Below are 10,479 nucleotides of genomic sequence, written 5' to 3'. Positions count from 1 at the left end.
TACTGCCTGGGGGTCGTACTTGTAGTATGGTACACTTTCTTTGGTCAACTGGTATTTCCTCGCTAGCTTCTGATGGTCTGCCTGGTCGTGTCTATGAGTGTACTCAGTCTGGGTGATCACCTTGCATCCCCCTGTGATGTGTCGGATCGTTTCTGAGGCCAGGTGGCATCGTCGACATGAGTCATCTGACATTTCGGGCTCCTTTGCGATGTATTTTCCGTAGTTTTTAGTGTTGATTACCTGGTCTTGGATGGCCAGCATGAATCCTTCAGTCTCAGGGAAGAGCGTCCCGCTTGTGAGCCATGCATTGGAAGCAATGTTATCGATGTGATCATTATTATTATTATTTTTTTTTTATTTTATTTATTTATTATTTATTATTATTTTTTTTTATGCAACCAGCCCCTTTAGTGCCATGTTAACAGTTTAAAAATAACAAATTCTTGATCGCCATTTTAAATAAACGCGCAGTCTAATTTCTAATTATTTTATTAAACGAAATAACGAATTAATAGTTTCTCCTCTACATGGTTTCTTTTATGGTTCATCCTACAGCTTCTTTAACAAAGTTCCAGGAAAGGATGGAGGCTCTCTTTTCTAGTGAATTAACTGACAGAAGCACCAGCCCAGATGTCATTTTATTCGTGATGTCCTTGGATGATTTCTAGCTTAGTACCTGCATTCATAAGAAAAACGATGAAGGTGTGTTGTTCACTTATGCAATTTCCATTGTTTTCCTTCCACATGTAATGTAAAGGTAGACTGAAATTCAAAGAATTTGAAACAAGACAGTGTTATCATAAGAAAGTCTCACATCCTCTAACTGCGCATCCGGGAAGCTCATTATCTCGCCTTTTTCACTGTCATTTAAGATAAGAAAAATAAGAAACTCAGCTATTCAGATTTTTGATACGTAGAGGAACACATCAACAGTGCGAAGAATACGACATCTAAGGAAGATGAAGAACTTGAACCTTTTTTTCTTCTTAACGGTGCTGACTGTGATCAGTGTTGTGTACGCTCAACCATTCCTCTCACCAGGTAAAAAGTAATTTTCGTATACTCGTATATACTTTATTTAATGCAAGTGTTTTCGTTCTATTCCATTGCAGCGGAATAAATGCTTTCAGCAAAGACCATTCATTCCATAGTTTCTAAAAATGTATTCTGTAAAGCTATACTCTTACAAAGAATGTAATGAGTTCGTGTCTGACATGCAATATTAAGGATACACACTTATGTTATCGTTAGCGGTTTGCGCACTATTAGAGCATATAATAGTTGACAGAATGCCTGCTAGACACAACAACCTTAAACTTCAGCTGAATAATGTCACATATATATCTACTTTTTAAAATTTTAAAAATACACTTTAGTCTAATTATTAAAAAAGCAGTCGAGAAGTTGGAGAATTGACAACCCAGGTAAGCGGGTAGCAGAGCAGATGAATTTATCTCTAGGAAATTTATCTCATCTTTCACGGGATTTTCGAACCTGGCCTTTTCCACCCGGTGTGAGGAGAATAGTGATAATAACAATTGTGCTACCAGAGCTGACACTGTTGCCGCAATAGCCTTAGTTCCTTTGGCGGTTAGCACTCACTCGTTTGACAACCTTCGCAAGATTAGTGTCTAAAAGTTAAACTTTATATCACACCGTTATCAGTAGATGAGCATAAATCACTTCTCAAAGCAGAGTTCTATCCTAACAGTCGGTACTGAAAGCTCTCTATGTATTGACAAATTAAGGTTGCGCTTACTTTTTTTTTTTTTTTAATTACAATTACTGTTACCATTTTTTATAAGGAAATTTTAGCATCCTTGTTATTTAATGTACGCTGAGTACCTAGCCAAACAATTTAGCTTCATTATTTTTATTTTTAGATTTTTATTGCAAATATCTGTTTAGGTATTTTGAGTAATTCCGTGTGGCTTCTTTGTTCAAAATGTTTGGAATACTGAGATGGAGTACATACTTGAGTGGACTGAGGTGTTTTGGTGCCCAAAGCAAGAAAAGCAACTGAAACTGAATTCCTGTTTATTTTAGAAGCAGAAGATTAACTTGAAATGACACTTCACAGTGTTTTCGGAACTGTAATTATAACACCGAACGGAAAATGCCTGCGTTCGAATCCCGTCAATGACACGAGGAACTTTTATGAACTTTTTTCACTCCGTGGTTGAGTTAGTTTCAGGGCAAGGGGATCAAGGTTTTATCTTTAAAGACTCAGGTTTTTTTGTCCAGAAAAAACGGGCAAATCATAAAATCTACCATCTTTTAAAATCATGCAAACATTTTCCACACTTTACCATGTAATTCTTAGAACCCACTAAACTTAATTATCGGTTTTGTTTCAATACTCAGGCCTATACATTTTTATTTGATTTTTTTAAAATTCCATTTTAAGAGTCCTAACTTTTGTTCAAGACTAACACAATTATACTCAAAGAAATATACTTACCACAGTTGGTACAGTATGTGTGTTGTGTACTCTAAGCCCCAGAGCAACAAGTTTGCAAGTCGTCAGTAAATTTTGTATACTTTTGGCTGTTTGCTGGAACAATTAAAAAAAAAAAAAAAAAACGAGTAGCCGAGAGAAAATCCACTCAATTTTCGTCTGAGACCGACTAACTGAGCCACGTTGCGAAAAAAGTCCATAAAATTCGTTGACGGTATTTGAACCCGGGTCTTTTCCAGCTGGTGTGAGTAGGAAGGTTATTACATTCGTGCTACACGCGAAAGCGGCACACTTCGCACCCAACATATTTATTTTTCACTTACATACAGAATATTAAATTTCAGTCCATTTCTCCAGGTGTTCACGAGCCGTTTTATACATATCAAATGTTTAATTTTTCAGTGATATCATTTATTTATCCAGAATTTGTTATCAGTTAAAATAATGCAAGCTTTTAGGGAACACATTTTTGTTCAATGTGTAATTTAAATACTGTATTGGGATTGCCTGATACAGGTAACTGTGACTTCCATCATACAATTTTCGGAACTTTAATTTTTAAAATATGCCAAATAAATTTACATAACACGGAAGTACGCTTCATTGATGGTCATTCAAAATATTTTAATATTTTACAATAAATTTCGGCGACTTTTCTTCCGAAAGCAAAAATGCGTTCGATACTTCGAAAGTTTTTATTGCTTAACTGATCGATTGGTATAATGTTAACCAGAGAGATTTAATTGTTTCAATAACTTATGAATCCTTACATCGCCCAATGAACAAAAGTGCATAAATCCAAGTTCGTCGAACTAGTAATGAAAATAGCATCATCCTTAATCAAGATCAATGACGATTGCAAGACAGAGTGTACGTCCACTGTCAACGTGTTCTACCTTCTGCGCGACTAAGACGGCTTATAGTTAATAAAGAAGAAAGAGAGATACACGTATGGCTGTCACCCTTATTTTCTTACGATCAGCGCCCTTGTTGAACTTATCGACATAAGTGGTTTTCCTGCACTAGAAATGCGAATGCCAAAATTTCATAAAGTCATATTTGGTAGAGTTAGTCTCTGAAACTGAAAATCAAAACCGTGAAAACCAGGGCATTTATTGGCTCCGAAAATACTTTCTGGAAATCGAGACGTCTAGGCAACCTATCTTACAGAGAACTGTAATGAAATTAAAAATTCAAAAGAAAGCTTTCAATTACACAGTTATTGAAGCCGGTTACTACCCTCACTGTATCAAGCTCAGCTCTGTCTCCTTCATATGAATCCAACTTCCTTCACCAAATGACTTTATTTCCGATTGCAACAAGCCCCATATATGGTCCTTTTTTTTTTTTTTTTTTTTTTTTTTTTTGATATCTAGTACGTTAAACACATACGTGTAATTTACATTACGATGTTTGCCTGTTTCCACTGCTTAAAACTGCGTTTTTAAGCGCGTTAGCATACACACTGCAGTGCAAAAGTTTGGAATCACAGCGTATGACAACAGTTTTCGTTAATTTTTCTGAAATTATCTATGACAATGTAAGATTTAATATATATAAATAAAAAAAACACTACAAAGTATTTTAAGATTTTAAGCTTTGAAAAATTTACAGCAAAAAATATTGAAATGATTAATATTGACAACTATACTGGTTTTTCATCAAAATATCCTCCAAGAGATTTTATCACATTCTCGCCTTTATCACATTTTGATTCTACCTGGTTACAGGTGTGCGAAGTATACCCAAATCACAGACCCGGTCACATTTAGGAACCGGGACACGTTCCCTAAAACGATGGTTACCCACTCAATAAATACCCTCTCCTGTTGACTGATCACCTGCCAAGCTCTAGCGGATAGTTCCACTGTCCAGTTAACCACTGTTCCTGAATTGGTCTTAGTGTTATACTTAGGAATAAGATTCGAGTCAATGGCTTCTTCTGCCATGTGTGAGCTATGTTCTTATAATATAGTTCCTTTTGGAGTTCTGAGGGCATGATGCTCTTGTCCAAGAGCAACAATTCAATAGAGGGTTATCTGCGTTTGGGAGACGCTGCCTTTAGTCCTATGAAAGCGATGTCAGGGTTCTGCAGGATTAAAAGAGCCTCTTCCCTAATGTCCGTCTCGATGATGAGACCAGGTGTCCTCGATTTCAATTGTCTTTTATTTTTAATTTCTTCATTTGGTCTTTCAAGTTAATGGTGAGGACCTCCTTGACATACCTCCGTGGATATCGCTTCATTAATATTCTAAATGACATACCTTGGTTATTGTATGTCATTTAGGGTATGGGGAAGCGATCTGTAGAAGAAAAAAAATTTGTTCAAATTTCCGCCACCAGTGGGAACAGCGGCGCTGCACATAGGTAAGAATTGTCATTTATTTCAAGATACGCACGCTGCTTACGCAAATGACATCCTGTTAGATAAAAACAGAAAGGCCAACGCCACCGTCAATAACCATTATGGCTCTCACAAAAAAAGAACGGCTCTTTTAGTAAAACTGTTCTACCAGAATAATAGTAACGCTAATGCAACACTACATGATTATCGGAAACAAAAGTTTGAGTAAAGGACCTCTGATGTCAGTGGGGCTTCGAAAACTAATAAAGAAATGTGAAGCGACCGGGCAGGGAGTTAGGTGTAATTCCAGGCAGGAGACGACCACGCATCGGAACGGAGATAGTGGATGAAGTGGCGGTTGCAATAGTCAGAATGCTGAACATTACCAGTCAGTAGTGCCAGAGGTGTGTCAAGAGACTTGAACCTTCCTTGGTCTACTGTACGTAAAGTGCTTTGAATAATTTTACACTGGTTCCCGTACAAGATTCACGTAGTGCTAGAACTAATGTCTTGTGATCAGCAAGAATTAATGTCTTGTGATCAGCAACAACGAATACGATTTCTGGCTCGTATGGAACTTGACGATACATGGGCTCGAATGATCATGTAGTCTGATGAGGTACATTTCACTCTTCTTGGGGCTATAAATGCACAAAACTGCCGAATAGTCTTGTCCATCTGCTGTACATGAAAGACCACTACAAAGTCCATACGTTACAGTATGGTGTGGATTCACAGCAGAGTTTATATGTTGTTGTTGTTTGTTTGGTTTTTAGGAGCATTAGCAACTAAGGCCATATTGCTCCGGGACATGCGGTGGTCATTCCCTGACCTTTCCGCATCCTCCGTATTTGGTGATGACGGGCTCGAACCCCGGTCTAATTAAGAAGCGTGTGCTACGCACTGCTGCTCCTTCCCACCTGACTACGGAGGCGCCGCAGAGTTTATAATCGGACCATTTTTCTTTGAAGAGTCTACACCTCATGCTCCCCCCCCCCAAGTAAGGTGTACGGTAACTAGTGCAAGGTACTGTGCTCTTCTAAGAGATCACATTATTCCCGCCCTGCAAGAAAGGCAATGCTTGGAGATCCTAGTATTCATGCAAGATGGTGGCCCTCCCCGCGTTGGTCAACAAGTGAAGGAACTGCTCCGTTCAATATTCGGAAATCATTTGTAGAGACTTTCCGCAGTTCTGGCAGCCCGATCACAGATCTCAATCCCTGTGATTACTGGTTATGGGGATACCTGAAAGATAGAGTTTACCGTGACGGCATACAGACAATAGAAAGGGTGCAAGAATGTTTGCTGATGCTATCGAGGCAATGTTAGGTGGGTCGGAAAACTGCTAGATTGGGGGGATACAAGGACTAATAGATTAACAGTAGCCACTGGCAGAGGTGAAAGTGATTCTTGCACTGCTTCTATTGGAATGAGCCGCAGCCTGGAAAATAAGATGCAGGATATTTCAGAGACTGCTGGGAATCATTGGGGTACAAGTAAACACATGGGTTGTGTTAGGGTAGCTAAGAAAAAGAACAGGTGCATGTATACTTGTGTGTACACCAATGCTAGGAGTTTAGTAAATAAATTTGATGAATTTGAGGTATTGCTCAAAACATCAAAGGCAGATATTGTGGGGATTTCAGAGACGTGGTGTCACACAGATATAAGAAATGCAGAACTGGAATTTGGGGAGTACAATGTCTACAGAAAGGATAGACAGGATAGGAAGGGAGGAGGGGTTATGCTATTAGTTAAAAAACACATAAAATCCAAGGAAGTGAAGCCAGTCGACATCGCTGGACAGTGCAGTGTCGAGTCAGTTTGGTGTGACATAAGCATTGGGAGATCAAAATTGAGAGTAGGAGTGTGCTATAGGCCTAATGACTCTGATGAGTATAATAAGAAACTGTTCGGAGAAATAGAGTGGGCCAGTAAATCAGAGAGTCTTATAATGGGGGATTTTAATTTCCCAGATATTGACTGGAATTTGGGGGCTGGTCACTCACACAGTAGCAAGGCTTTTGTGGATTTATTGGATGATTGTTTTCTACATCAGCATGTTCGGGAGGCAACTAGAGGGAGTAATACTCTTGATTTGATTATCAATAGTGATTCTTCATGCATTAAGAATCTGCAGATAAATGAACCACTTGGTGGCAGTGATCACAGTGTGCTGAAGTGGGAGTTACTCAAAGAGGTAACTACCATTAGGGGTAAAGGGAAGGGGTATTGCTTTCGTAAAGGCGACTACAATGGACTGAGACAGTATTTAAATTCTATACAGTGGGATCAACTGATGATATTGCCAACAGCAAATTCAAACTGGGAAGCATTCAAAGAACTTATCGTGGAAGCTACTAGGCTTTACATACCAACTAAGAAATATTGTTCAAGGTTTAGGCCTAAATGGTTGTCAGATGAACTAATGAGGCATATGGCAGAGAAGAAAAATGCATGGGATACATACAAATTAACACGTGACACGGACGCCTATGATAGATACAAGTTGATCTGTAACCAAGTTACAAAGGAGGTTAGGCAGGCGAAGGCAGATTACGAGAGATCCTTGGCAAGGGATGCGAAGAAAAACAGCAAAGAGTTCTTTACTTATGTAAACTCTAGAAGGAAGGGGATGAATCAGATTGGTCCACTTGAGATCGATGGGTCAACTGTTGATGACCCTGCTCGGGTAGCTAACAAACTAAATGAATATTTTGCATCGACATTCACACATGAGGAGTTATTCAGCGAGGGGAATGCCAGAGGTGTATTCAACTCTAGCAGTAAGCTAGAGAATCTTGTAATAACTGAGAGCAAAGTGGAGGAGAAATTGTTGAAGAGAAACACAAGAAAGGCACCTGGGGTGGATGGGATCTATCCAGTTATATTAAAGGAGGCAGCAAAGGAGGTAAGCAAACCCTTAGCCATAATTATGATAGCTTCCTTGGACTCAGGGGAGGTACCCATTGACTGGAGATGTGCAAATGTGACCCCAATTCACAAAGGGGGATCAAAGGCTGACACAAGTAATTATAGACCTGTGAGTTTAACTTCTGTTCCCGGAAAATTAATGGAGGCACTGGTGAAAGAAGCACTGCAGGATCATCTAGACAAGACTTCAGTTATAGCTAGGACACAGCATGGTTTTGTTAAGGGGAAGTCTTGCCTGACCAATTTGATTGGATACTATGATGCAGTCACAAAAGAACTGGATGCAGGGAATAACTTTGATATTATATACTTGGATCTTAGAAAGGCTTTTGATACTGTTGCACATGGAAGACTGCTGCACAAATTGGAGCAGTGTGGCATTGGAGGCAAGTTGCTGCTATGGATAAAGGGGTGGTTGAGGGGGAGAAGACAGAGAGTGGTAATCAATGGACACTGCTCATCGTGGACTAATGTTATTAGTGGAGTCCCTCAGGGTTCAGTATTGGGGCCTTTATTGTTTTCTGTATTTATAAATGATATTGATGATGGTATATCAGGCTTAATGTCCAAGTTTGCAGACGATACGAAGGTTGGCAGGGTTGTCAAGGACACTACTGACACTATGCTGCTGCAACAGGATTTGGAAAGGTTGAGCAGATGGGCTTCGAGGTGGCAAATGAAGTTTAACATTGACAAATGTAAAGTACTACATATGGGAAACAGCAACCCCAGAGCAACGTATCAACTCTGTGGTACTACACTGACATTGGTAGAGAATGAAAGGGACCTGGGGGTGGTGGTGCAGGCAGATATGAAGTTCTCTGAGCAGTGCAGACGAGCTGCAGGAGTAGCTCATGGTGTATTGTCAATGATATATAGGAATTTTTCTAGCAGGGATAAGGAGGTGATTATTCCCTTGTATAAGGCAATGGTCAGGCCACACCTAGAGTACTGTATACAGGCCTGGAGGCCTCATTTCAGGAAGGATGTAGAGCTGCTGGAACGAGTACAGAGAAGGGCAACTAGATTGGTGAATGGGACAAAGGGGTTCTCTTACGAAGAAAGGCTTAAGTTTTGCAAATTACAGTGTCTGGAAACTAGGCACCAGCGGGGTGAACTGATAGAGGTGTACAAAGCCTTGAATGGTTTGAGCATGCTCAATGCTGATGGGATTCTTCCTCTAGCTCAGAAAAATCACCTGAGAGGGCATAAATTCAAATTGAGGAAAGACAGATGTAGGATAGATGTGCGGAAATTTGCCTTTAGCCAGCGGGTGGTTGGTGGGTGGAACAGACTTCCATCCCTTGTCGTGGAAGTTGATAGCCTAAATAAGTTTAAGGCTCAGCTGGACAGGTATTTCGAACGAACAGAGGGGTGAAGTGGAAGTGGTTATTTTTATTTATTTATGTTACTTTTTTTTTTTTTTTTTTTTTTTTTTGGCTGATGCTGCATAAGCTTGCTTTCTTGCATCAAATGCCTCTACTAATGCTAATGCTAATGCTAAATTGTCGATTTGAAAGCAAGCGTTAAACAGCAAGTAGCCAACATCCCCAATGAGATGCTACGCGAAATTGTGTCACGCAGTCCTCCGTGTTCAGAATGTCATCTCAAGTGAAGGAAAGCACAATATCTGTAGATTTCTAAGTTCGGATATTAAAATCTAATCCTAAGTTAAGTATTCCATCTCATGTTTACAGTGCCAATTTCTCCCCTGGTGGCGGAAATTTTAACTAATTTTTTTTTTCATCTACAAATCGCTTCCTCATACCCTAAATGACATACCCACTGATTTTCACAGCGCTATCTGTAACCTATCTGTCTTGGACTTCAGCAACAATAAAATTCTGGTTGAGTCTCAGGCAGCTTTTAATGCTATGAATGTGTTTGCTTCTCGTGCATTTAAAAGAAGAACCGAAATTAGGTCCTAGTTTTACTGTTCCTGCGATTTCTTGGATCCTTTATTGGATTAGGAAAGAAATATCTCTCATTTTTTGATTGGATTCTATATTTGCAACTGATTAGTATCATTAAGTGCTACACTATACTTTCCTGGATTTTATAATAGACTTGTTCTTGATGTGGAACTGTTTTCAGCAGAATAAGTATTTACTGTATAAGGAATTTTGCTCTACTCATCGAGATACTATTTGGCCATTAGCGTTTCATAGTTTTTGGAATTAATATTTCTTTGTGAGTGAATACCACACACAAATTGTATTTAGGCAAGAACTTTTTAAAACATAATTTTGAACCCTGCCTAATGTGATCTCATCTAAGATTTGGACATGCATATTACTTTTGCGTTAACCCCGAAACATTTTATTTATTGGGCCAGGTTATGGCATTACCCTGGCATTACATTGGACGAATCTGTACATAGTGTATATTCTGCTGTGTTCCTGAAGAAGAGGATATTGTACATTTTGCACATAGTGTCTTTCTGTGGAGCTTTTCAGAATTCGTGGAATTTGCTTTCACTGTGTTTTTTGTTAGAAGATCAATTATTTCTTCAACAACTGAAGACGTTCTGCCTACAAGGGGTTAGGCAAACTGTAAATTAAGATGTTTTGCTGATTCTAGTTCCTAGGATGGGATTTTCCATGAGATAGGTCTCCATGGTTAGAGAAGTTAGTCCACTTCTCCACTTCTTCCTACTTTATTCTTGCTTACCTTCTTCTTACTTCTAACTATTGGAGAGTCCCTCTGTTGATTCTCTTCTATTCTATCCATTTACCTCCCCAGA

General features: G+C 39.2%; 1 protein-coding gene across 1 annotated transcript in view; it reads left to right on the top strand.

Moving 5' to 3' along the window:
* Nucleotides 1-874: 874 nt before the first annotated feature.
* LOC150081786 (chymotrypsin inhibitor-like) overlaps nucleotides 875-10,479 on the top strand; it is a 28,871-nt gene continuing 19,266 nt past the window's right edge. The window contains exon 1 of the mRNA XM_090379661.1: nucleotides 875-1,041. Coding sequence (XP_090235787.1) covers nucleotides 960-1,041 — 82 coding nt within the window. The 5' untranslated portion in view covers nucleotides 875-959. The remainder of the gene's footprint in view (nucleotides 1,042-10,479) is intronic.

Source organism: Mastigoproctus giganteus, chromosome 8, assembly GCF_048544385.1.
Source record: "Mastigoproctus giganteus isolate SK-2022 chromosome 8, ASM4854438v1, whole genome shotgun sequence".
Lineage (NCBI taxonomy): Eukaryota > Metazoa > Arthropoda > Arachnida > Uropygi > Thelyphonidae > Mastigoproctus > Mastigoproctus giganteus.
Note: the sequence above shows the minus strand (reverse complement) of the source record. Positions and strands in the feature narration are given on the sequence as shown.